Raw genomic sequence first — 27,500 nt, 5'->3', positions numbered from 1 at the left:
CCAGTAAGCACTTTTAGACCTAATAGAATTAATAAAGATGGAACATGATACTAAACTATGGTCTGAAAAACTAACTGGAACAATACAACAATTCCTAAAAATGCTTAAGTGGTGTTTAAAAGCATACAGTCGATCCAGCCTCGCAAGAGATACAGAGTTAGCATATATGTGAGTCCATGTATACTGTGACACATTTCGATGCAAATTTCTCCACACGTCACATAAATCCTGCGCTTCAATAAGTTGTACCAATTTTCTGCGTGAAGGCATGTGAGGTTCAAGGTGATTCCGGTCTATGTCTTTCTCTGTACAATTAAAATCACCACCCAAAAACAAATATTCTTCACTGCAGCACTTTTCCAAAGTTATATCAAGTGCGTCCAAAAAACACATTCGATCTAATGTTGATGTTGGAGCATATACACAGATGAAAATAAAAACAGAATTCTCAAAATGTGCTCTCACTTTTAAAATTCTACCTTTCAAAACCTCCTCCACTGTATAAGAATGTGGAATAAAACTATGGGAGAACAAAATGGCCACACCACCACTAAGGGTGGTATTATGACTTAATATAGCAAGCCCATTCCACTCTTTTTCCCACTCAGTTGCATTAAATGCGTCACTATGTGTTTCTTGCGCAAGCAAGACATCTATCTTTCTCTGTTTTACCAATTCATAAAGTCCTGCCCTCTTTTGACTCCCCCTTGCTCCATTTAAATTAAGAGTAGCTATATTAAATGTATTCATGAGAAAGGAAAAGAAAAGGCATGTTACAAAAAAGGAAAATGATCGGGACGCCATGATCTACTTGCATATTAACCTCTTCACTTTCAAAACAAGTTGTTCCTTTGCTTTCATGGGGTTCTTTATCAATGTTATCCTGACCTTCTGCCTCATCATCATGATTTTGCTCTCCTTCCACTGCTGACGGAGCCGGTCCAACTGAACCCGCTCCTACAGCAGTGGAGGCTTGTGCTTCTGTTCTAGAGTCTTTGGTGCGATTTTGAAAAAATGCTTCGCTGCTTAAATTTTTTGTGATTTGCACTTCCGCATTAGGCTTATCGGCCCGACTATCGCAATTTGTAAGCCTACTCTCATTTGGTTTACTTGTTCCCTTTATGGGACAAGTTCGAACAGTGTGTCCTGTTTTTCCACAACCAAAACAATGCATTGAGTCAGTTGACACAAACACTGTATAATCAAAATCATCAACTTTAAACTTTAGCGAAAGATTTAAATCCATATTGTGATTATTCAAGATCACGTAAACATAACGCCTGAATGACACAACATGTTTTACGAGCTCAGATTTGGTCCCAATCAGCATTTTTTTAATTGGTGATATCAGCTTCCCATATCGACCCAATTCTCTTTTCAACATTTCGTCAGTAATAAAAGGTGATACATTTGATATTGTCACCTTTCTAGCAGGTGTAGAGAGAGGAAGGACGGGAGTAAACAAACCGTTTACAGCCAAACCCTTCTCTACTACCTCATTTGCCTTAACTACAGAGCTCAGAAATAAAACAATGGCATTGTTCATTCGTGAAGCTGCAACCACATTATCGTGTCCAACAATGTTGCCGACCGCAATAATACACTCGTCTACGCTTAAAGACGATAACACTTTAATTGCGTGACGACGAGTGAGTGTATCAAACATTTTGAAACCTGGAGCCGCCATGCCTCCCAGTTTAAAACACTGGTCACTAGCGACCCACGAAAAACAGAAGCACAAGAATAGGAGGCTCTATTCTTACCAACAATTAATTAAAACACAAGAAAGATAGAAATAAAGTTAGAAAATAGAAAACGCTCTATCAAGCCACAGTGGGCACAACTCACGCTCACAGACGCTCCTTCCACTCGCACTCAAAAACGCAAACCGCTCTGCTCCACGCACCTACACCCTCGTGCAACAGTCACACCGGAAAGTGTGAGAGACAGAGAGAGCGAGAGAGAGAGAGTGAGTGTGTGTGTTGAGAGAGAGAGAGAGAGAGAGAGAGTGAGTGTGTGTTTGAGAGAGAGAGAGAGAGAGAGAGAGTGTGTGTGTGAGAGAGAGAGAGAGAGAGAGTGTGTGTGTGAGAGAGAGAGAGAGAGAGTGAGTGTGTGTTTGAGAGAGAGAGAGAGTGTGTGTTTGAGAGAGAGAGAGAGTGTGTGTGTGAGAGAGAGGGAGAGAGAGAGAGAGAGTGTGTGTGTGTGAGAGAGAGAGAGAGAGAGAGAGAGAGTGAGTGTGTGTTTGAGAGAGAGAGAGAGTGTGTGTGTGTGTGTGTGTGTGTGTGTGTGTGAGAGAGAGTGTGAGTGTGTGTGTGTGTGTGTGTGTGTGTGTGAGAGAGAGAGAGAGAGAGAGAGAGGCCCTGTTATTAAAACATCTGTTAATCTGTTAATTTAATGTCTTTTAAAGAAGTCTCTTCTGTTCATCAAAGCTGCATTTAATGGTTCCGTAAATACAGTAAAACCAATAATATTGTGAAATTTCTTTACAATGTAAAATATCTGTTTTCTGTGTGAATCTCTGTTAAAGTGTAATTTAGGGGCCAAGCACCAAAGGTGCAAGGCACCTATTGTATCCGTTAGCATAATTTTTTCTTCCGCCGCAAGTCTGTGGCAGCCCATAGAACCGATTGCGGGAAAGTTGTATAATTTGGCACACTGATAGAGGACAGTCCCAACATTATCTATATCAAATTTGAAGTCTTTAACTCCAACTCTGTAGCACCACCACTTGTCCAAAGTTTCAATATTTTTATGCTAATAACTTTTGAACTGTAAGCCAGAAAATTATAATTATTTTCCCCTCTGAATCCTTGGCTCAAGTCGAATTAACCCCAAAATTCAAGTTTTTTTTTCTATTTAAATTTTTTCGAAAAACCTACTTTTTCGAACTCGTCCTAGACAGTTAGTCCAATTTTCACGAAAATTGGCTCAGATCATCTTCAGACCATGCTGGGAAAAAGTTATGGAATTCAAGTTGATTTGTCCAACTGTTCTCGAATGACACGTGAACAAATATGACAAAAAGCACGCAAAAATGCATTCAAGGCTATATCTCGGCAACGGTTTGGCATATTGAGATCAAACTTGGTGTGTGTTATAATAACCATGACCTGAGACTACCTGCAGTGTTTCGATGCAATGCCACCTAGTGGTCAGGAGATATGAAAAATGCATATTTTGGCTTATAACTTCCGAATGGTTTGGCCAAAAATCACACAACTGGTCTCTTTAGATTCAGTGAGTCATGTCGAGTCAAATGATATCCAGATTTCCCGTTTCAGCCGCTTTATCGTATCGTTACGAAAATAATTACAAAAAATATTCGACTCGATCCCCTGAAGGTACTCAAAAAGTTTGAGTTATAATGATTATAATTATAAAGAGTTATAATGAAATATCTAAAAATTGCTAATAACTTTTGAATCGATTAGATTATTGTAATGAAAATGGTCTCCCTATGCTGGAAGGATGCCAAAATGCATTTGAGGCTGTATCTCAACAAAGCTTTGACATATTTGCACCAAACTTTGTATGTGTCATTGACACCTCACACTGACCATGCCACATCAATTTGGTAACAGCGCCACCTATTGGCCAAGAGTAATTAACCATTCATTAACCTTCAATTATGAAATTTCCAAGAATGCTAATAACTTTTGATTGCATTAGGCTATTGTAATTAAACTGATCTCAAAATATTCCTTGGGTTGTGCCAACAATTGACACACCCATTTTTTAGTAGGAAATCTGAACTCCCTGTCCGCCATTTTGATTTGTTGAAAACCGACTTTTTCGAGCTCCTTATCAACCGTTGGTCTGATTTTCACCAAATTCAAATCAGATGATCTTCAGACTGTGCTGACAAAATGTTATGGATTTTGTGTCGATAGACTAAACCGTTTTCCCATACCATAGCGACGAATTTGAGGCATCATGCCAAAATCACACATCAGCCTGTATCTCTGCAATGCTTTGGCATATTGACACCAAACTTTGTGTGTGCCGTTGTCATCTCTCACAGATCACGGCAAAATGATTTGATTACAGCGCCACCTCTTGGTCAAAAGTGATAAGCCATTTAATCATATTACTAGTGGTTGTATTTATGATTTTTCAGCCATTTCAATTACAGTCATCCAGAAATTGCTGTAATTGCTCAGTGTTGCATTTGGTGTAGTCCTCCATGCCATGCTTAGCTCCTAAATGTGCCGCTGGAGTGCTTGGCCCCTTAATTGCTGCTTGCAGCTATATTTTATTTCTGTGATGCTCCGCTGTATTTTCAGCATCATTCCTCCAGTCTTCAGTGTCACATGATCTTCAGAATAGGGGTGGGCGATATATCGCTTAGATGATAATATCCAAATTGTTTTCTGGACGATATGCAAAATTGTGATATTGAATATTTCATAATTTGTACAATCCGACCTCCCAAACATGAAAAAAGCTGAAGGAAGTTAAAGCGAAAACACGCACACTATGAAACAATTATATTTAGCGATTTTAGTAATGTAGGAGTTTGTTTGACTGTATTTATTTATTTATTTTTGGTACAAAATCACGATCGTTCCTCAATGCGTAAGCGGCTACTAATTTGCAATACAACTACGGAGTTCTTACCTGTGTGTTATGACGTTTCTTAGTCGAAGCAACAATCCAAAAACATAAAGAGTAAAGCGGATGTACGATTAATAAAATAGCTGCTAGAAAAGGCAAATATGCGTTGTTTGCGGAAAACTGAAGTCTGAAGTTAAAAAGTTTTTCTTAAATGTCTGTGGTGTCCTCAAGTGGTAGTCCAGCAGAACCCCGGAGCCGTACTGCAGAGCAGGGTCTGTTATTTATTTTGTTCCTTTTGTCTTTTTTATCCATATTTATATTAATATAATGTACAAAAATTTTATATTGTGTTATGTTCTAATGTTTACATTTTGCATTTTGCATTTTACCTCTTTTTTTTTTTTTTTTTTTAAAGAGGTAGTCACATTGTTGTTAGTCTATTACTAATAGAGCACTGTTTGCAAAGCACAAAGTTAATTACGTACATATATTGTACTGAAAAAGCACTGTTCTTGTATTAAAATAAATATTTAGTACAATAACTTGGTCATGTTTAAATCAATAATGTCTCATATCTTTATGTACTAGTAATTCCACACAACAATAGGTCAAATGCAGCAAGTCTAAAGACCTACTGGACCTTCTTTGCCACTTTACACACATTTCTTTAAAGGATTGCAAAATTATCGTCTGAATATCGATATCGAGATATTGAAAAAAAATATAGAGAGATACATTTTTGTCAATATCGCCCGCCCCTACTTCAGAAATCATTCTAATATGATGATTTACTGCTCAAGAAACATTTCTGATTATTATCAATGTTGAATACCGTTGTACTGAACAATATTTTTGTGGAAATCAACATAAATTTTATCTTTTATTTGATGAATAGAAAGAACAGCATTTATTTGAAATAGAAATTAAGTGGAAAGTAATGTAATGCATCCTTTCTGAATTAAGTGTTCATTTATTTTTATTTTTTTTATCTTGCTCTGAAGGATCATGTGACACTGAAGAATAAGAGACTGTAACATAAAAAAACCTCTTAACTATATCAAACTTTTGGCCCCCAGTGTTTGTGTGTCTTTGTTTTAAAGCAGATCTGTTATAGAAATGCCTTTTAATTTTAAAATGAAATGCGGACTCTTTTTCTTGTGTCTAGAGTACAATGAGCTGAAACATGAGCTGCATGAGTTTCTTCAACAGTCTGCTGACCAGAGAAAGGTAAAGAGGAGAGCAGCTTCTGTGTTAGTCACTGAGGAAAATAAGTGAACCTCAATTCTAATGGATGTAGTTTGTTTTTAGGACATCACTCCTGAGGCTTTCCGTGAGTTTTTGGAGGAGCTGCAAACAAGAAAGAGGAGACGGTTGAACTGAACCAGTCAACATCACAGTATTATCAGACTTAACTTTAGAGTGGATCCACTGTAATAAAGTCTCAGAGCAAAAACACCATTGCTAGTGTGCGGACCTTTCAATTATTTCATGAATATTGCTCTTTTATCATTATCTCTCTCTAGAGTCCCTCTGTTAGATAAGGCATGGTCTCTTTGACTTGATTGGGTTGCATGCTCCAGGGCTGCTGATTTAACAGCACTGACAGACCTTTCACTCTTTGTGTTTGTCCTGAATGTGTTATTTTACAGTCACTCTTTCTGCAGTTACACTGACACGCCAGAAGGTGGTGACAATCAGACTACATTCAAAGGTCATTCAAAATGTCCATGTGAGTTATATTCATGTGTGTGGATGGAGTGCAGTATAGACATGCTTGACAGCCATGTTTGCACTGTCATGTGACCTCCAGCATCGGTCACATCGCTCTCCAGCTGTTTATGACTCATTAAAGGACAGTAAAGTGTCTAATGGAGGCGCACTTGTGAATCTCGCTGGGGGTTTTTTGGTGTTATTTTTAGTTTTATTAATACTGTGCCTCATTCCACACAATACAGCAGGAGAGTAGGTGAATTCAAACACGTCTGTCTTTATAACTGAGGCACTGAATCCTAACTCACTTAGGCAGCTTGATCAAGCATGCAGCTGCATCTCAATAAATTAGAATGTTGTGGAAAATTTCATTTGTTTCAGTAATTAAACTCAAATTGTGAAACTCGGGTATTAAATAAATTCAATGCACACAGACTGAAGTTTAGTTTAAGTCTATGGTTATTTTAATTGTGATGATTGTGGCTCACGTTTAACAAAAGCCCATCTATTCTCAACAAATCAGAATATGGTGACATGCCAATCAGCTAATCAACTCAAAACACCTGCAAAGGTTTCCTGAGTTATCAAAATGGTCTCGGTTTGGTTCACTGGGCTACACAATCATGGGGAAGACTGCTGATCTGACAGATGTCCAGAAGACAATCATTGACACCCTTCACAAGGAGAGTAAGCCACAAACATTCATTACCAGAGAAGCTGGCTGTTCACAGAGTGCTGTATCCAAGCATGTTAACAGAAAGTTGAGTGGAAGGAAAAAGTGTAGAAGAAAATGATGCACAACCAACCGAGAGAACCAAAGCTTTATGAGGACTGTCAAGCAAAATTGATTCAAGAATTTAAATAAAATTTTAAATAAAGTCACTTTTATCCAAAGCAACTTACAACAGTTCAATTCAAGTTTATTTGTATAGCGCTTTTTACAATACAAATCGTTACAAAGCAACTTTACAGAAAATTATGTTTCTACAATATTTAGTAGTAGCTAGTAGTTTGTGCACGTCTGACAGGATTTTAGAAAAATAATAATAATACAAGACGTAGTCAGCTAGATGATGAACTATCAATATTATTAATTAATAGTTATTATATGATGCAGTCAAACCTATAGCAATATTTGTTAGATCTGTTGTTGATTCAGGGTCAGCATCATCTGAGGTCTTCTGAGGGTCAGCATCATCTCTTCTCAGGTGTTCTGGATCCAGACTGGAGCTTGTGTAAATCCTAGTTACCACGGGATGAAGATCCAGCAGAAACAGAGAAACAAACAGAGACATCATTAGCATGGCTGCTGATCCAACAAAGTAAAATTAGTTTAACCCAAGCTAAAGAATAAAAATGCAGATGCAACTACACTCACAATTTAAGAGATACATTATTCGAATGCTTGGCGAAAGAGATGCGTTTTTAATCTAGATTTAAACAGAGAGAGTGTGTCTGAACCCCGAACATTATCAGGAAGGCTATTCCAGAGTTTGGGAGCCAAATGTGAAAAAGCTCTACCTCCTTTAGTGGACTTTGCTATCCTAGGAACTACAGCGTTGTGTGACCTTAGAGAGCGTGATGGGTTGTAGCGTGGTAGAAGGCTAGTTAGGTACGCAGGAGCTAAACCATTTAGGGCCTTATAGGTAAGTAATGATAATTTGTAACAGATACGGAACTTAATAGGTAGCCAGTGCAGAGACTGTAAAATTAGGGTAATATGATCATATTTTCTTGACCTGGTAAGGACTCTAGCTGCTGCATTTTGGACGACCTGTAGCTTGTTTATTGACGAAGCAGGACAACCACCTAGAAGTGCATTACAATAGTCCAGTCTAGAGGTCATGAAAGCATGAACTAGCTTTTCTGCATCAGAAACAGATAACATGTTTTGTAGCTTGGCAATGTTTCTAAGATGGAAGAATGCAGTTTTTGTAACATGGGAAATATGATTTTCAAAAGACAAGTTGCTGTCTAATATAACACCCAGATTTCTGACTGTAGAAGAAGTAACAGTACATCCGTCTAGTTGCAGAATGTAATCTACAGGATTCTGTGTAGTGTTTTTTGGTCCAATCATTAATATCTCTGTTTTATCCAAATGCATTCAGGCTACAGGCAACAGTGCATTCAGGCTAACATTTTTTACTTAACATGTGTTCCCTGGGAATCGAACCCACAACCTTGCGCTGCTAACGCAATGCTCTACCACTGAGCCACAGGAACACTTTTCCTTTTTTCCCACTTTTCCAAAGAATTTGAGTGAACTTCACAAGGAATGGACTGAGGCTGGGGTCAAGGCATCCAGAGCCACCACACACAGACGTGTCAAGAGATTTACTGAACCACAGACAACGTCAGAGGCGTCTTACCTGTGCTAAGAGAAGAAGAAGTGGACTGTTGCCCAGTGATCCAAAGTCCTCTTTTCAGATGAGAGCAAGTTTTTTCATTTGGAAACCAAGGTCCTAGAGTCTGGAGGAAGGCTGGGGAAGCTCATAGCTCAAGCTGCTTGAAGTCCAGTGTAAAGTTTCCACAGTCTGTGATGATTTGGGTGCAATATCATCTGCTGGCGTTGGTCCATTGTGTTTTTTGAAAACCAAAGTCACTGCACCTGTTTACCAAGAAATCTTGGAGCACTTCATGCTTCCTTCTGCTGACCAGCTTTTTGAAGATGCTGATTTCATTTTCCAGCAGGATTTGGCACCTGCACACACTGCCAAAAGCACCAGAAGTTGGTTAAATGACCATGGTGTTGGTCACCAGACCTGAAGCCCAGAGAGAATCTATGAGCTATTATCAAGAGGAAGATGAGAAACAAGAGACCAAACAATGCAGATGAGCTGAAGGCCACTGTCAGAGAAACCTGGGCTTCAGACCACCTCAGCAGTGCCACAAACTGATCACCTCCACGCCACGCTGAACTGAGGCAGTAATTAAAGATAAAGGAGCCCCTACCAAGTATTGAGTACATGTACAGTAAATGAACATACTTTACAGAAGGCCAACAATTCACTAAAATGTTCTTTTATTGGTCTTATGAGGTATTCTTGTGATCGTGAATTGGTGGGTTTTTGTTAAATGTGAGCCAAAACACCACAATTAAAAGAACCTAAGACTTAAACTACTTCAGTCTGTGTGCATTAAATTAAATTTAATACACCAGTTTCACAATTTGAGTTGAATTACTGAAATAAATTAACTTTTCCATGACATTCTAATATATAGAGATGCACCTGTGTATATTTATTCAGGAATCAACACCACTATGTATTGATTAGCCATGTTTATTGAACAGGTCTGTGTGCGTCACAATCACAGACTGATCCCAGAGCAGCTCCGCAGCCTGATGTGCCTCTGGAAAAATTTAGATAGTATAGTGTTTTTCACAGTACTCATCATTTCACTGCAGCTTTACAGAGTCTCATGGCTGTGCTGTCCAGCTGTCCACATTTATCAGTGTAGAGCTGCATGATGATATAGTTTCTGTCTGCTGATGACAAACTTTATGTGAGAGTACTGTGCATGCAGATGAAGTTGGACATACTTATAATTGTAAGTTTGGGGTTATGAATTTAATATGCAGTGATATGTGATTATGAATCTGTAAGGTTTCAGTTAATAATAGAATAAATATTCAGGCTCCTACAGTGTGCCAATGACAACTGCTGCAAGGAGCGAAAAAAACAAACAAACAGTCAATTTGATGTTGGGTAATTGACGGAGGAATAAGCCATAGGGGAAATTAGGTGGCACTTCACCAAGCTATACAGTCAAAACACAATGACAGTATTTAAACACATGTAGGGTCAAATTATAGTAAGATTTTGTTTCTATTTTTCTTTTATTTAAATGCTCTTGAAAAATAACAAAACTATATTGTGTGCTTAACTTTGTGATATCCTTTGGTATATCATATGTAATGTGTCAAAAAATACAAAGAACATTGTCAGGCAAGTATAAAAGAAACCACTCTTCATCTACTTATATTGAAACCTGCTGTTAAAAATAACATATTAAAGCATAGAAACGATTTGTTTAGAACAATACGTATAACGGTCGATCTGGTGTTCTAGTGTAGAGGATGAAGACGATATTTGATCAATCTGATTTGATGTCTTGAGTCCATGGTGTCTTGGTGAGTGTTCTGCTCTTTTAGGTGATGTGTCCCCAGTGGTGGAGATTTCAGACCTGTTATGGCAAGCCGTTTTAACATTAAAGGGATAGTTCACCCAAATAGCTAAATTATGTCATTAATAACTTACCCTCATGTCGTTCCAATCCCGTGAGACCTCCGTTCATCTTCTGAACACAGTTTAAGATATTTTAGATGTAGTCCGAGAGCTCTCAGTCCCTCCATTGAAGCTGTGTGTACGGTCTACTGTCCATGTCCAGAAAGGTAAGAAAAACATCATCAAAGTAGTCCATGTGACATCAGAGGATCAGTTAGAATATTCTGAAGCATCAAAAATACATTTTGGTCCAAAAATAGCAAAAACTATGACTTTATTCAGCATTGTCTTCTCTTCCGTGTCTGTTGTGAGAGAGTTCAAAACAAAGCAGTTTGTGATATCCGGTTCGTGAACGAATCATTCAGTTCACCAAATCAAACTGAATCGTTTTAAACGGTTCACATCTCTAATACGCATTAATCCACAAATGACTTAAGCTGTTAACTTTTTTAATGTGGCTGACACTCGCTCTGAGTTCAAACAAACCAATATCCCGGAGTAATTCATTTACTCAAACAGTACACTGACTGAACTGCTGTGAAGACATTGAGATAATTTAAGGCAACTGGAAATATAATTTAAAATTTAATGTAAACTTAAAACATTTAAAAACATCATTTAAATGTTTTTGTGTAACAAAATATGTAAATATTTTTTGAGTTCTGTGAACTTATTAGGGTTTACAGTGTATTAAGTTCAGGATATCAGGATATGGGTCTAAAAAGTTACTAGTAACTAAAAAATAAGTGATATTTTTTTCTTAACAAGAAGAGTATAATTACATACTAGTCACTATTAGAATAAGTGCTGGTATCTAATAAATAAACTAGTAACGTTATCTAATGTAAAAGGCATAAGTAGCTTCCTAAAGAATAAACACTAGTAAGCTCCCTAAAGAATAATCATTAGTGGCTAAAGAATAAGCACTAGTAGCCTACTTAATGGAAAAGATACTTTGTATCTTAAAAAGAAGTACTAGTACAGCTAACAGATTAAATGTTAAAACGGCTTGCCATACAGTGGTTCAGACGCGTCCTCTCTCTCCTGCGCTCCGCGTCATTCTGCTCGCACGCTCCGCTCCGTTCTGACGCTCGAGCCGCTCATATCTTCATTGCTTCATGAAACGAGGAGACTTTTTAACATGTCTACGAAGGCAGAGCAATGTAAGTATGACGACGCTTGCACCTGTGTTATATATAGAATAATATATGAAATAAAATATGGAATATAATAGAATCTCTGAATCTCGATGGGAGCGGCGTTGTTTCGGCAGCAGCCAGAATGAGCGCATGTGTGTTGTGTGTAGACATAAATACTGTACAGTACGAAGGGTAAAAATGTTAGAGTTTTACAATAACAGCTGACAGTAAGTTTTCAGACTTAGATCATGATAATGTGTTGCAGAAGACAGAGGATGTGATGTATTTTTTCAAGGTCGAATCGTCAGGTCATCCCTGCAGGGAAACACAAGCTCGAGCTGTGGTGTAAACGCAGATGAACATCTGATCGCACTGAAGGACAGGGTTATTTTGAGACATCAGTAGATGGTTAATGTGTGTGATGCTGGAGATGAGCAGTGCTGTCTGATAGGGGGCGACTCTCGCTTTCTTCTGTCTGCTTTATTGACCAACAGTCTGTCCACCTGAAAAATAAGCATCAGCGCAAACTATAGCGAATTCTAATACAAAACAATGCTAATGATTTGACTGATTCATACTGCTATTCACACACAGTCATGTAGTCCAGAACCCCTTCTGTTTGTGATGTGATCACCTGATCCCTATTCAACACATCGTGCTTCATGGATCTGTGGTCAATAACATTAATCTAATCTAGGTCTAGTCTCACAAACAAGATGTTATAACTGAGATGAGCATTTAGTCTATAACTCAGCAGTCTTTACGGGTCCATCCAGGTTTGTTCAGATCTGGTCCTGTTGTAATTATGTTATGGACTCATCATGGTAACTCATAATGTAATAATAAAGCATAATTTATAACCACATAACCTAATAAATTACATACATAATGTGTACAACATGTAAAATAAATAATCATACGTAGGCAACAATACATAAAACATACTGCATTTCTTTACAATAGTCCATATTTCTATTTTAATCTAGATCATTACTCACAGAAAGCACAATGCCAGTTTTTCTTTACACAGAATTTTGACCTTTTTAAAGCATTTTACATCACTAATAATCAGAAATATTCTGTTGTCTTTAACTCACTTCATCATCGTAAACTTACATTAGTGTCTGTTATGGACTAGGGTTGTGATCGTTTTATGTTTAATGTCATTTTGGAGCTTGACAGACACAGTCCCTGTTCACTCTCATTATATATGCAGACATTCACACTGCTTTAACAGAATGATTATTTTGAGCTATTTGTTTCAATGAATTGGATCATTTATTCAACCATTGCCACAATCATGAAACAAACTCTTTTTTTTATTATTCTTATGCTACTCCAAATCCATCATTTTCCTTTGTGAAGTGATGAGGTCGCCGTGATTTTGCCAAGACATGTTCCTGGACCAACATTACTGTCCAATAAACAGACTTAACCCACTCCCTACCACTAAACCTGACCCTACCCATCATTTATTCCTAAAATCAGAGGGAAATGATAGCTGTTTACCAAGTGTGTAGAAGCACCTAACCCTGATGGTTATCCTAAAACAGATGTTTCCTGAAAAGTTATCCCTCAGTTCTGATTGGTTGATTGGAGTATGTTGCTCCAGGATCATGTTGAACTGAAGAGAAGAAGTCCCCTGCTGACAGCTCTGAGCTGGATCACTTCTGTCTTCCTCAGAAACGTCTGATGTTATTACCCCATTGTAAGACAGAAAACAACGTGATAAGAGCTCAAAATAGAAGCGAAACATCTTTACCCATTGTGAGAAATAAGAGCGTGCTCCAGGAGTCATCATGAAACAAGAGTTCACAGACAATGTTGTGTCACACATCTGAGCTCCAGTGGTTCCTTCACTGCGTTCATTTGTCCATCTGACAGTCCAAAACGTGTCTCATTTCTACTGTAATGCTGTGAAAATGCAGATGTCAGTTTGAGAGAGATGTTCACTTACTGATTTCTTCATCAACAGCACAAAGCAGCAGCAGCAGTGGATTGCTGAATACTATTGAATGTTAATTATGTGTCACTTTGCTCTTTGTTTAGTTGGCTCTAAGATTCGATACTTGCAAGAGTATCACAACCGTGTGCTTCACAATATTTACCCAGTGCCATCGGGAACAGACATTGCAAACACTCTGAAATACTTTTCCCAGACCCTGCTCAGGTAAGTGCACTACACTGGAAGTATAGGTGAAACACTGCAAATGTTGCCTTCTAGTGATAGACAGAACTAGTTTCATGATTTGGATCATTGAGACTTTAGAGCTCTATTTTATAATCAGATATATGCAGGAACCTCATGCATGCCAGAGGTACACATTTTGGATAAACTGTTTAAACAGAAAGAGACTCAAACTGTATTTCAAACACTATCAGGGAAGTCCTGAGTCGAGTATTGTTTTGGTTTGTCCTTAATATTTGTCTTTTAAATGTCAGGAATTATAGAAAGAATTATAGTCAGACTCATGAGTTCATGCAATGTGTAAGAGCTCTTCCTCATGTTCACATATCAGTAGAAACAGTCTAATAAAAGTGCATGCTTGGCAAAGTTTAGCATCTGAGAACAGTATGTAGTCCTGTGTATCTGTGATTCCTGTTATGTGTTTGTTTGTCAGTGTTTGTGTGTTAAAGGATCTTCCTGTCATGAAGGGTTGGTTGATAATGAGAGTACTGTCAGTGATATGAAATACTGATTTCCATAGTATTCAGTGGGTTTGAAATGTTTAGGGAGTTTTTCTTGTCAAGGGCACTGTTCATGTAGCATTCTGCAGTTGAACCACCTCTCATTCCCAGCCAAACAGGGCTGACATGTGTAGCTTTGATAATAGACAGTGTGAGAAATACTGCACCATCCTGTTGTATGTAACGCACATCCAACTACGTTCTCCTCTCCCTCCAAGACCATCACAGACCAAATTACTTCTGAGGTAGAAGCTGACAGGGGACAGCAGACACAAACACCCTCCACATCCCTCCACAAACATGAGACATTGCTTTCGAAACCAGTGTATTCCTTTTCCATTACAGTTTTCCCCAGCCGTAGACTAGTGACATTTCTGTTAGAACTGAAATCCATATGCCTGTCGAACCATTATTTCTCTTCCCCAAAATGATACTGAGGCAGTATCATAATGTATTTACATACAGACATTCTTTTTGACGGTGCAATAAACATGTGTTGTGACCAGGGAGCTTTTAGTCTAACCTCACATACATGTTTATTACTGGCTGAAGCATGTTTCTGAAGTGTCATCTCTGTATCGTCCTCAAAACTAATTATTTCGAGATTGCTTTCATCTCTGACAGCCCCTCCATTGCTCAATATTTCCCATGTGGCTCTTTGGCCTCCTGATTGGCCCGCGCCGCCGGTCCTCTGGGGATTGGCCGCTCGGAGGACGCGGCGCGTGCGTCTCAAAGCTTGTTCCTCTGGCGAAGTACGGGGCTGCCACTGAAAACATGCCATTTTTTATATTTTTGCTCCTTGTCACCAGATACGCATGAGATGCAGTGATCGTCGCCTGTTTCGCAAGCGCAAGCCTGCTTGAGTTTCGGTCCAAATCAAAAGCCAGCTTTTTTTAAATGCAAAGATAGTAATGGCACGTCCAAAGCAAATTCCAAAGTCTGTGGAGACACTGCATCCTATGTGGGGAATATCTGGGTTTGGTTCTTTTCTACTTACGCTGTCTCTGTAGAGCCATTTCAATGTAATGTGCTGTTTCTTTGTGTCTTTGTTGTCTCTTTTTTTCCCCTGTTCCCCCCCCCCCCCCCCCCACCCCTCCCTCGGAGCAGCATCCTGTCCCGTACAGGCAGAAAGGAGAGCCAGGAAGCTTCCAATTTGGCCGTGCCCATGACCATGTGTCTTTTTCCTGTGCCATTCCCACTCACCCCATCTCTAAGACCACAAGTCAGTTCCATCAACCCTACAGTTACTCGATCCCTCCTTTACAGCGTTCTGCGGGACGCCCCGGCCGACCGGGGTGGTGGCACCCAGCAGAGTCGGGAGGTTCAGATCTCAGATTACCCCTCACTGGACTATCAGGGGCTCTATGCCACCCTCGTCTCCTTGCTTGACCTGGTGCCCCTGCTGCAGCACGGTCAGCACGGTGAGTCCTCCCGAGAGGAGAGAGAATATGACACGGATTGTAAAATACATCACTCCAAATAAGGATTGCTGCTAGATGGGTGCTGATTTCCAGCCAAACAGATTCGCTCAGTCATGGCACACTGCCTGTGTTGTTCACCCAAAAATCATCATTCTGTCATCATTCACCCACCCTCATGTTGTTTTTCTGCTGTGGAACATAAAAGAAGATATTCTGAGAAATGTCTCAGAAAAGTCAATGGTCAGTTGACTGGTTACTAATATTCTTGAAATATCTTCTTTTGTGTTCTGCAGAAGAGAGTCATTCTGGTTTGGGAGCACATGAGGGGAATAAATGCTGACAGAAGAAAAAAAAACATTTGTGAACTCTGACCTCTTTGAGATCCTCTGTGTTTCTCGAAAAAAAAAAAAAAAAAAAATAGATTATTGCTGCTTTTTATTAATCAGCCAATATTTGACCATTTTGAGATTATCGCCAGAAATTGTGCTTTCCATCTAGCATCCATTTAAAAAAAAATAGTGCTCTTTAAAAGTCCAGTGTTATCTCTTCTATCTGTTGGCAGATAGATAAAATCAAAGTATGCCATTAATTGCTTTCGTTTTATAATTACTTATCTGAACAATGTGCATGAATCTTAACTTCTTCATTTACCATAAAGAGCTTTGACTGGATAACAACATTATCAACGTATAGTAACATACAGTATACCCGTCTTTCATGATGCAGCATCTGTACACAAATGCACACAAAGTAACAAAGCTTTAAATGTGACTTTACTGTTCAGAGATGAGTTGGTAAAGCCGTATGAATCTCTAGAAGACATGATGCTCATTCGTTCATCTGTTTTTCTTTCAGATCTGGGACAGGCCATATTTTACACCACAACATGCCTCCTGCCTTTTCTTAGTGATGATATTCTCAGCACTTTACCCTACACCATGATCTCCACTTTAGCTACCTTCCCTCCTTTCCTGCACAAAGACATCATAGAGTACCTGAGCACGTCCTTCCTGCCCATGGCCATACGTGAGTACACTACTAACTGTATTTATGTGAATATGAGAGATGTTTCTTCAAAGAAAGAGTCAGAGAATGACTTCAGTATTTGAGCAAACACATTGTGCTTCCAGTAGAGCACATTGCTGGTTTGATTAGCAGCAACCACTAATAAATGCAGCACCATGTCACAATTGTGCACTGTAAAGTAAGAAAATGATTTTTGTGTTGCAGTGGGTTCGACTCGAAGAGAGGGTGGCGTTCCAGCATATGTCAATCTGTCTGCCTCCTCCATGCTGATGGTCGCCATGCAGTACACTTCCAATCCAGGTACATACGCATTTATCAGCCTGCAAGTAAGTTACTTCTGATGTCAGTCACTGATGGTTATTTGCAGACGTCTCTATAATAGTGTAGCTGTTTCCGTACAGAACGGGGTCTGGGCTCTAACTGTTTCTCGGTTTGTCTTCAGTATACCACTGTCAGCTTTTGGAGTGTCTCATGAAATACAAGCAGGAAGTATGGAAGGTATGCTTTGGTTCTTCAGGTCTTACTGGAAATTTTTCCAAAAGCACTTTTCACTGACTCCGAGATCACTGTGTTTTTAAAGGATCTTCTATACGTCATATCCTACGGCCCATCCCAGGTCAAACCTCCAGCTGTTCAAATGCTCTTCCATTACTGGCCCAATCTGAAGCCTCCCGGTGCCATCAGTGAGTACAGAGGCCTGCAGTACACAGGTGAGGTGTTCGATTCAATTCTCCAAACCATGCTCCAAATTGTAGTTTCAGTGAACCAGGTCAAAGCAATAATGTCAGCATGTATTTCTAACATCTCAGGATTGTGGTTTACATGCTCAAACACATTTAAATTCAGGCAGATATCTGCTTTGTGAATTATCCATTCAGTTATATTATTTTGGGTTGTTTATTGTCATCAATGTTTTGTTCAGTGAAGGTGACAGGCTAGCATTGATTAGGTCTTAATAGATTAGGAACAGGGAATCTTGTTCCCTGAAAAAGGGGAAGAAAAAAAAAATTGACGTGACATACAGCCAAGTGTGGTGACCCATACTCGAAATTCATGCTCTGCATTTAACCCATCCGAAGTGAGCACACACCCGGAGCAATGGGCAGCCATTTATGCTGTGGCGTCCAGGGAGCAGGCCCAAGACTCAAACTCACAATATTTGGATTGCAAGTCCCAATCTCTAACCATTAGGCCACAACTAATGTAAAGGTATAACTTTAGGTTATACCTTTGTCTGAAGAGATTAATAGACATGCCCACAGTGCAGAGTAATGAGGTGCAGCATCTCATTCCTGCTTTTTCAGAGAACAGAGTTACAGTTAAATTACCTATCAAAAGCTACACTCAATGCTGCATTTCATAACACTAATGAGAAGGAGAATACCAACCGCGGCACACTAGAAAGCATCTGGATCCCTTAAGGTTGTGTAGTTTGTACGCACATACATTGGAGGGGTCTCAGATAGGACCTGGGAATGTTGACTCAATACAATGCAAGCTCAGAGCCACACGAAGATCCAAACTATAGAACCTGATGAATGTGTGTGGGGAGGTAGGTTTTAATATAGGTTTTTAATATATGGAAAACGGCCAATTTTATATACGTCACATTAAAAACCTTTATCAATAATACAACATTCTAGTATTGTGCAATAAACAGACTACGCAATACTGGAATGCAAAACAAAAGCACCCCAAAACAGAAACTCAAAGAGAAATTAAAGACTTTGACTTAACACAAGGAAAACTTTAGATTTTCTTACCTGACTGGTACTTCTTGCTCTGATTGACACCATTATGTGGCTTATACAGTGAGTACGGAAAGTATTCAGACCCACTTTCATTTTTCACTCTTTGTTATACTGTATTGCAGCCATTTGCTAAAATCATTTAAGTAATTTTTTCCCTCATTAATGTACACACAGCACCCCATATTGACAGAAAAACACAGAATTGTTGACTCTTTTGCACATTTATTAAAAAAGAAAAACTGAAATATCACAGTAGTATTCTAAGAATTCAGCCCCTTTGCTCAGTGTTTAGCAGAAGCACCTTCTGATCTAATACAGCCATGAGTCTTTTTGGGAAAGATGCAACACGTTTTCCACACCTGGATTTGGGGATCCTCTGCCATTCTTCCTCGCAGATCCTCTCCAGTTCTGTCAGGTGGGATGGTAAAGGTTGGTGGACAGCCGTTTTCAGGTCTCTCCAGAGATGCTCAACTGTGTTTAAGTAAGGGCTCTGTCTGGGCCATTCAAGAACAGTCACAGAGTTGTTGTGAAGCCACTCCCTCATTATTTTAGCTGTGTGCTTAGGGTCATTGTCTGGTTGGGAGGTGAACCTTCGGCCCAGTCTGAGGTCCTGAGCTCTCTGGAGAAGGTTTTCGTCCAGGATATCGCTGTACTTGGCCGCATTCATCTTTCCCTCGATTACAACCAGTCGTCCTGTCCCTGCAGCTGTAAACCCCCCCCACAGCATGATGCTGCCCCCACCATGCTTCACTGTTGGGACTGTACTGGACAGGTGATGAGCATTGCCTGGTGTTCTCCACACATACCGCTTAGAATCAAGGCCAGAAAGTTATATCTTGGTCTCATCAGACCAGAGTCCTTCAGGTGTTTTTTAGCAAACTCCATGGGGGCTTTCATGCGTCTTTCACTGAGGAGAGGCTTCTGTCGGGTCACTCTGCCATAAAGCCCCAACTGGTGGAGGGCTGCAGTGATGGTGGACTTTCTACAACTTTCTCCCATCTCCCGACTGCATCTCTGGAGCTCAGCCACAGTGATCTTTGGGCTCTTCTTTACCTCTCTCACCAAGGCTCTTCTCCCCCGATAGCTCAGTTTGGTCGGACGGCCAGCTCTAGGAAGGGTTCTGGTCGTCCCAAAAGTCTTCATTTAAGGATTATTTAGGCCACTGTGCTCTTAGGAACCTTAAGTGCAGCAGAAATGTTTTAGTAACCTTGGGCCGATCTGTGCCTTGCCACAATTCTGTCTCTGAGCTCTTCAGGCCGTTCCTTTGACTCATTTGCTCTGACATGCACCGTGAGCTGTAAGCTCTTATATAGACAGGTGTGTGGCTCTCCTAATCAAGTCCAATCAGTATAATCAAACACAGCTGGACTCAAATGAAGGTGTAGAACCATCTCAAGGATGATCAGAAGAAATGTCAGAAGAAACAGTCAAGCAACAGATAAGGACAGCAGTTTGTAAGTGTTTTGCCTCGTTTTCTCATTAGACTACTGCCTGACGTCATTGCTAGGAAAGCTTGGTTTAATTAATGTGTGTCTTACCCTGTTAAATACGTGCTGAAGTGGCGCTTGGTTTTGCGTATGTTCTATGGCCAGCAACTTTCAACTAGTGATGGCAAAATCGAGGCCTCGTGAACCAATGAAACAGTTGAACCAAATGTGCCATATTGTTTCGAGGCTTCGAATCAATCCGACACCCGTCTCAACGGTGACACCTAGTGGTCACTTGCAGGTGTTGATCTGAAACAACCTTGACGAGCCATTAAAAAAATGTGTTGTTTTTTTATTATTATAATGTTCTAATATGTGAAGCTTGTAACCTATAGGCTCCTCACTGTGCATAATGTTATTTTGGTCATGAAAAATGAATATTAATAAAAGAAATCAAGCCACAATGTCTCACTTTTTTAGAGATTTTTATTCAAAAATATTAATTTATCTGCTGTGGAAGGACTTAGCCTACTTCTTTTTTTACAGATAATTTCTCCAGCCTTTGAAAAAATCCTCTCACAAGGGACACTTGTTGCTGGCATACAAAGATATTTTTTTGCAAGGACATACAAATGAGGAAAGATTACTGCTCTCTCTTTCCAGTAAGTTAGTGGATCATGAGTTCTGGGCAAATACGCATCGTTGATGTATTTTTTCACTTCCACTGTGGCATCAGCGGTAGCATTGTGTATCATCTTGGTTTGATGGATGCGAGTATCAAAAAGTTCCCATAAACTGTCCTGTGTTTCTACTGGTGTTGATGTTGATGTTGATGATGATGATGATGGGTGTGATGTTGACATTTCTGGGTCTGAATAAAAATGAAAACAGCAATTAGTAACAAATCCTAAACTGACGGCATATATGAAGGATATATTATATTACATGATTCAGATTACATAACATAACACAGACTGAAACTGCTCACCAGGATTTGTGTTTGAACGCATCAGTGAAGCACACTCCAGTGTGATATGCTTTTCAGCTTCCTGGGCTTTGGCAGCATTTACAAATGCCACATTTTTTAACCTTGGGTCCAGCAGTGTAGCCAGTGCCAAGGCTCTAAAACTCTCATAACCTCCACATCTGGAGTGCAGACCTTCTTGCAGATGTGAGCCTATGAGCCAAAACAGGAGAAACACATATTTATAATAATGACAATAATATGACAGTTATGGCCAATCACATGGGTAGTATGGTCATTGTGGCCTACCTAATTGAACAGTTGATTCCTGCGTTGCGTTTCCTTTTTTCTGTGCAAGCTTGTGCTGCAACATCCTGTACAGTGGTATAAGCTTTGAAGCAGACACTCTCTTTTCCTCTGACATCTCTGTTGTTGCGAGTTTGAATGGTTGCAGTATTGACAATGATTGTTCAATAATGTCATAATCAATACTTGTCAGGGGAGCAGTATCATTGTTTAAGTTGGAAAGTGCAGCAGCCACTGGTTCACGTTGGTCATACAAGCGCTGTAGCATGTCAAATGTGCTGTTCCATCTCGTGTCAACCTCCTGTATCAGTTTCAGAGTTGGTCTTCCCATCAAGCTCTGCATCTCCACAAGCTTGTCCTTTGCTTTGCAGCTGGATCTGAACAACCCCACTATCTTTCTGGCCTTCTGGCGTATTTCATTGATGACTGGGGTTTGATCTAGTGCCTTTTTCACAATCAAATTTAAAGTATGAGCAAAACATGGGACATGGCGAAGGTGGAGTAGCTGGGCACTTAGGATCATGTTAGATGCATTGTCAGTCACCATGCACTGAACTTTGGAGGTTATTCCCCACTCAGCCATTAGCAAGGCTTTAGCCTCCATGAGATGCTGGGCTGTGTGGGTTTGGTAAAACCTCCTTACACCCAGTACAACAGTTGCCATTTTTGCCTCTGGTGTTATGTAATGGCAAGTCACACCAAGATATCCATCCATATTAATGGAGGACCACATGTCAGCTGTAAGGCTAACAAATTCGGCCTTTTGTAGGTCCTCCATTGTCTTCTCCTTGGCTTTGTTCTACTTTTCGCTGACCATTATTTTAAGCACCTTCCGGGATGGGAGGACATAGCTTGGATCAAGCTTGTTCACAAATGCCCTGAATCCCTCATCGTCCACGATGGTGAAGGGCTGCAGATTCACCACCATGTTTATAAGAGCCTCATCCAATTCCCTCTGTCTGACTTTTAAAAGAGAAGACAAAACATACTTTCAGACAAATACATTGGAAAAATACAGCTTCAATTAGTGCACATCTATTAAAAGTATAGCCTACTGGTTCATTATTTGGAAACCTTCCAGTGTTTATAATCAGCGCTTTATATAACTTATAAACTTTATAAACAGTGTCCCAAAAGGTTGTAATTATATTTCAATTATAATTACATCCCAAACAATGCATACCTTGCTTAGATGGCCCAGCAGTGTCAGTAGCAGGCCTAGGTACAGGGGGAATGCCATCCTCTGCACCCTGCAAAATGGCAGGATGAGTGCTCCTCAAATGGCGCATCATGGATGATGTATTGTTGCAGTAGGCTAGCTGCCGATCACAATACACACATCTCACTTTATTTGGGGTTTCTAAATGGAAATGCTCCCACACCACAGATGTACGGCATCTCTTCTGGGGAGCTTCCATTTTATCTGTCTATCCAAATCTATCTATCTATATATGAATCGATCTATGTATCTAGATATGTATCTATAATCTATGTATCTATATATGTATCTATCTATAATATATGTATTTATATATGTATCTATAATCTATCTATATATGTATCTATCTATATATGTATTTATATATGTATCTGTAATCTATCTATATATGTATCTATCTATTAATCTAGCTGTCTATATATATTTATATCTATGTATCTATTAATGTGTCACTATATGTATACTCTGTCTGTCTCTAGCCTCTCAGTCAATGTGTTGTGTAAATTTAAATGTAAGTCTAAATTGCCTATAACTAATCAAATCGCACTATGTCACTATATCACCAAAAATCCGCTATCTCAAAGTCAAACTCCTCTCACAAAAACCCACGAGGTCAAAATGCGTTTATTTCACTTTTATACAGATGTGCGATTGTGTGGTCTGTTCCCGACCGTTCCAATCAAACGCTGATTCGGCGGACCATACCTGATGAAACAATTAGTGAAACACTTCGAGGCTTCGTTTGGTCATAGTCACGTGACATGGGTGTTTCGAATCACGCTTCGGATCAGTGTTTCGACACATCTGCGCTTCGGGATCTCGCAAAGCTTCGGAACGACTGTTTCGCTTCAGCCATCCTTACTTTCAACTTGTGTCAACCAATGCATCTGCTATAGTTTCACACTATTGGAGAGTATGTTGTTGAAATGTGAAGCATGATACCCCTTATCAAAAAGAAGTATACTTCAAGTTTATTTTACTAAGTATACTTAAGTAAAGTTCAAGTATATTTTTAAGTCTACTTTATGTAGCAAGTGTACAAATATCAGTTGAATTGGCCCACTTTCTAGTATGTAAATGAATACTTTTATGATATACTGAACAAACAAAACATCCAAAGAAAGAACAGGTTATCTGCTTGTAAACAAAAACATTTTATACTAGCTTCATGTATTCTTTAAAAAAAAAACTTTAATGTGGGTAAGTTTAATAAAAAATAAAGAAATGACATTTTGAATAAAAAGCTGAAAAAAGACTGAATTGGATTCAGAATGATAATCAAAACATAGATGAGTCAATCAACACCCCAAAGCTTGACTGTAATTATTATCTCTTCATTGGTCTGTTTTGATGCTGTTTCATGTCAGATGATCGTCTTACATGTGTTAGTATCTGGTGTTTCTTTCTTCTTCCTCACTTGTGTTGTGTGGTTTTTTTAATTCTGTGCAGAAGATGTGCACTAGCGCCCTCTACCGTATAATAGTGAAAACATGGATTCTAGGAGTATAGCTCAAATATATTTAGAATTTTTGTAAGTATAAGTCAATTATACTTAAATGTCCTTTTAAATATATTTCTGAGGAGTACATAAAGTCCGTTTCTGAGAATTACATAAAAAGTAAACTAAAAGCATACTTTCCTATTTGTAGTTTAAAAGAAGTATACTAATAGCACACTTGAATAAACTTGTTTTTCGTAAAGGACACAAACTGTATCCTCTTTCTATGGTCCTAATGACCCAAAGAGGGATATTTGGCTGCCAACTTCCCTGAAAGGGCACTAGTTTTGATACTCCAGTTTGCTGGGGGAAATGTTAAATGTTTAGTGTCCTGAAACATTTGCAGAAAACTTGTCAAATTTTGCTTCGAGAGTGGTTCACTGATTGCCTGATAGTTCTGATGCAACTGTCCCATCTGATTCAGTCTGATTAGGTGAACTGGTGGAAAGATTCACAAAAAAGAACTGTACAAAATAATGATATGTTTACAGACTGGACATCACTACTCCAGTGGCTTGAGACAGACCTTCTTCTGAAATGTACATTTTATGTGTCTGTTTTGTTCTTTCCATACCAGCCTGGAACCCCATTCACTGCCAACACCTGGAGTGTCACAACTCTATTAATAAGCCGGCGGTGAAGGTACTGTAACTCTTTACTGCTGAGATTCTTGCATTTAGTTCTTTTGCACTTATTTTCTTCGAAGTCCAATCAAAATGTTGTAGATTTTATGGGATTTTTTAGGGAGCACACATTTCAAAATCGAACCTGATCCAAAATTTTTTTATGACGGACAAAAGATTTGAATACAGTGTGTAAACATGATTGACACATTATGAGGTTGTATTTATTTTTCAACATGCAAAAATTTTGTACAAAAATTTAGGACTCAGTGTGCAAAGACCTTCAGACAATAACTTCAAAGCATACAAATGTCCAGAATAATAAAAAAATACACCCCAGGTACTGATTCATTGTCTTTATCTCTGTAAATATTTGCTCTGTGTAATGAAACATAGAAACAGAGCAGGAAGAGACATGCTGTAACTCAATTACCAGGAGGAACTAATGACCTTGTTACCTCTCGTCAAACACTGAGATACTGAGATCAGTGCATGCACAATATGCTGTTTATTTGAGAACATATTAAAAACCAACAGTTTGTTATCAGATCTAGTGAGGCTGTGAGAGAGATAAAAATAATTATTATAATTATAATGACATGTCAAGTCAAGTCACCTTTATTTGTATAGCACTTTATACATTTCTGATTGTGACAGCAGTTTACAGTGTAAATCAGGAAAATAGTCTGACAATAATGCAAGATGACAATAACATTCATTTTTCAGTTAAAGACAGTGATGTCATCATCCAGTTCAGCTCTCGTCCAATAGAGTCTGTGCAATCATCCAAAATTATGGTTAGCCCTGATATACTTCTCAAAGGCAATATCTCATTTACACAACACTAAAATTGAGAAAAAGAGAAAAAAAGGAGAAAAGAAAAAAGATAGACAAAATATAATAGCTATGCAAAATACCCTAGACATAACTCTTGTACTTTTAGTAGTGTTTTTTGTACTGTTTGAGCCGTTTTGAGAGTGGTGAGTGTTGGAGAGTGCAGTGACTGTGTCTCCGTCTCTGTGCTTTCAGATGTGTATTGATCCAACGCTCTCGGTCGCACTGGGGGACAAACCTCCACCGCTGTACATCTGTGAGGAGTGCAGCCAGAGGATCGCTGGGTAAGACGCTTCAATGTGTGTCTGCTGTATTACTGCAGTGAATATCTAGAGTCATCTGCTCAGCCTTCAACTGTAAATCTCATCTTAAAGGGGTAAAAAGGTCCTCTTTAATAAGGTCTACTTTTTATTTTATAATTGCATTTAGTGAGGAAAGAAGAATGAAACCCATGCTTTAATTGTGTTTCTGGCTTATTTTACCGATTTTGTTGTTTGTATCTCACTTTGATAAACTTCCCTAAAAAGAAAGAAAGACAGGATGTTTGATAGGACAGAGAGACAGGAACAGGATTGGTCAGTCAGAGCGCAGGCTGGGAAAGAGCAGCGGTCTCAGCTCAGATCAGACCTTCAGCTAGAGAAGGAAATGTGAGAATGTGTGTGTTCCTCATCTTCTGGGATCTTTCACAGCGATCATGCTGAGTGGCTCGTTGATGTGCTTTTACCACAAGGTCAGTGGCACATCCTCATTTTAAAACTATAACTTCATACACTGGTGTATTTACTTACAGGAATAGTTCACCCAAGAATGATAATTCTGTCATCCTTTACCATAAAGTTCAATGTGATATGATTAGTTAGTGCATTAGGTACCATGAACTATCAATGAACAGCTTTACAGCATTTATTAATCCAGACTAATGTTAAAATATAGATAAATGATTGTTAATTCATGCTTGTTCATAAGAATGTAGATTTATACTTGAAATGCTAGATTGTTCACCCCAGATGAATAAATGCTGTAAAAGCACAGTTCACAGTAAAGCTAACGTGTCTTATCTTATTCTTGTCTTGTATTATAACAATGCCCCTTATGATTTCATCCTTACAGCTGAAATTTCTGCTATATGTCAGAAGAAGGTAAGCCTGCTGTGTGTGTGTGTGTGTGTGTGTGTGTGTGTTTGGTCACGTGTCCATGTCATCATCTCTAGGTCATCCATTATCAGCTCATCTGTGAACTAGCAGCACATTTCATGTATAAATGATGTACGAATGAAGAGACATTTTCTGTGGCCTGCTGCACATGTACCTCTGCAGCTGTTTCTGAAGTGCTCATCACGTGTTCATTGATCCTCTCATCCGTCTCTCTCTCACAGAACTGCAGCTCTCACGTCAGGCGCGCCGTCGTCACCTGCTTCTCAGCGGGATGCTGCGGTCGCCATGGCAACCGGCCCGTGCGCTACTGCAAGCGTTGCCATGTGAACCACCACAGCAGCGAGGTGGGGGCGTCAGCGGAGACGCACCTGTACCAGACGTCTCCTCCACCCATCAACACCCGCGAGTGCGGCGCTGAGGAGCTGGTGTGCACCGTGGAGGCAGTGATCAGGTGCGGCCTCACCACGTCTGATGTGGAGAAGACACATTAGATATCAAATACTAATACACTGGCAGCCAAGTGTTTGTAATAATTAACATTTTTAAATGTTTTTGAAAGAAGTCTCACGAAAGCTGCATTTATGTTATTTATTCATTAATTCATTAATTTATTATCAAAGCTGAATTTTCTACATCATTATGTCATATGATCCTTCAGAAATCATTCTGATATGCTGATTCACTCTTTTTCAGAGTATGTGTCAAATTGAATAGCATACATGTTAATATGAAATGAGCATAAATCGGTGTGATGTAATGTCTCTGTCTCGCGCCGCAGTCTGCTGAAGGAGGCAGAGATCCACGCAGAGCTGCGTGAGTTTGAGCTGAACCGCCGCCGTCAGATGGGTCTGTCTTCATCACATCATTCCCTGGACAACCTGGAGTTTGACAACAAAGAGGACGACCAGCACGACCAGAGACTGCTCAGTCAGTTTGGCATCTGGTTCCTGGTGAGAA

General features: G+C 39.3%; 2 protein-coding genes across 3 annotated transcripts in view; both read left to right on the top strand.

Moving 5' to 3' along the window:
* LOC132111963 (putative E3 ubiquitin-protein ligase UBR7) overlaps positions 1-6,012 on the top strand; it is a 361,771-nt gene extending 355,759 nt beyond the window's left edge. Inside the window, exons 5-6 of the mRNA XM_059519563.1 lie at positions 5,720-5,781; positions 5,863-6,012. Of these exons, the coding sequence (XP_059375546.1) occupies positions 5,720-5,781; positions 5,863-5,934 (134 nt within the window). The 3' untranslated portion in view covers positions 5,935-6,012. The remainder of the gene's footprint in view (positions 1-5,719; positions 5,782-5,862) is intronic.
* Positions 6,013-11,543: 5,531 nt separating this feature from the next.
* LOC132111861 (protein unc-79 homolog) overlaps positions 11,544-27,500 on the top strand; it is a 47,245-nt gene continuing 31,288 nt past the window's right edge. Inside the window, exons 1-13 of one of the 2 annotated variants that reach the window (XM_059519500.1) lie at positions 11,544-11,656; positions 13,682-13,802; positions 15,587-15,741; positions 16,597-16,767; positions 16,972-17,067; positions 17,210-17,265; positions 17,348-17,477; positions 24,510-24,574; positions 25,585-25,673; positions 26,079-26,119; positions 26,500-26,528; positions 26,765-26,994; positions 27,322-27,493. In XM_059519500.1, the coding sequence (XP_059375483.1) occupies positions 11,635-11,656; positions 13,682-13,802; positions 15,587-15,741; positions 16,597-16,767; positions 16,972-17,067; positions 17,210-17,265; positions 17,348-17,477; positions 24,510-24,574; positions 25,585-25,673; positions 26,079-26,119; positions 26,500-26,528; positions 26,765-26,994; positions 27,322-27,493 (1,377 nt within the window). In that variant the 5' untranslated portion in view covers positions 11,544-11,634. Of the gene's footprint in view, positions 11,657-13,681; positions 13,803-15,427; positions 15,742-16,596; positions 16,768-16,971; positions 17,068-17,209; positions 17,266-17,347; positions 17,478-24,509; positions 24,575-25,584; positions 25,674-26,078; positions 26,120-26,499; positions 26,529-26,764; positions 26,995-27,321; positions 27,494-27,500 lie in introns of both variants that reach the window. The other variant, XM_059519499.1, reaches the window with a different exon arrangement.

Source organism: Carassius carassius, chromosome 31 (genome assembly GCF_963082965.1).
Source record: "Carassius carassius chromosome 31, fCarCar2.1, whole genome shotgun sequence".
NCBI lineage: Eukaryota > Metazoa > Chordata > Actinopteri > Cypriniformes > Cyprinidae > Carassius > Carassius carassius.
Note: the sequence above shows the minus strand (reverse complement) of the source record. Positions and strands in the feature narration are given on the sequence as shown.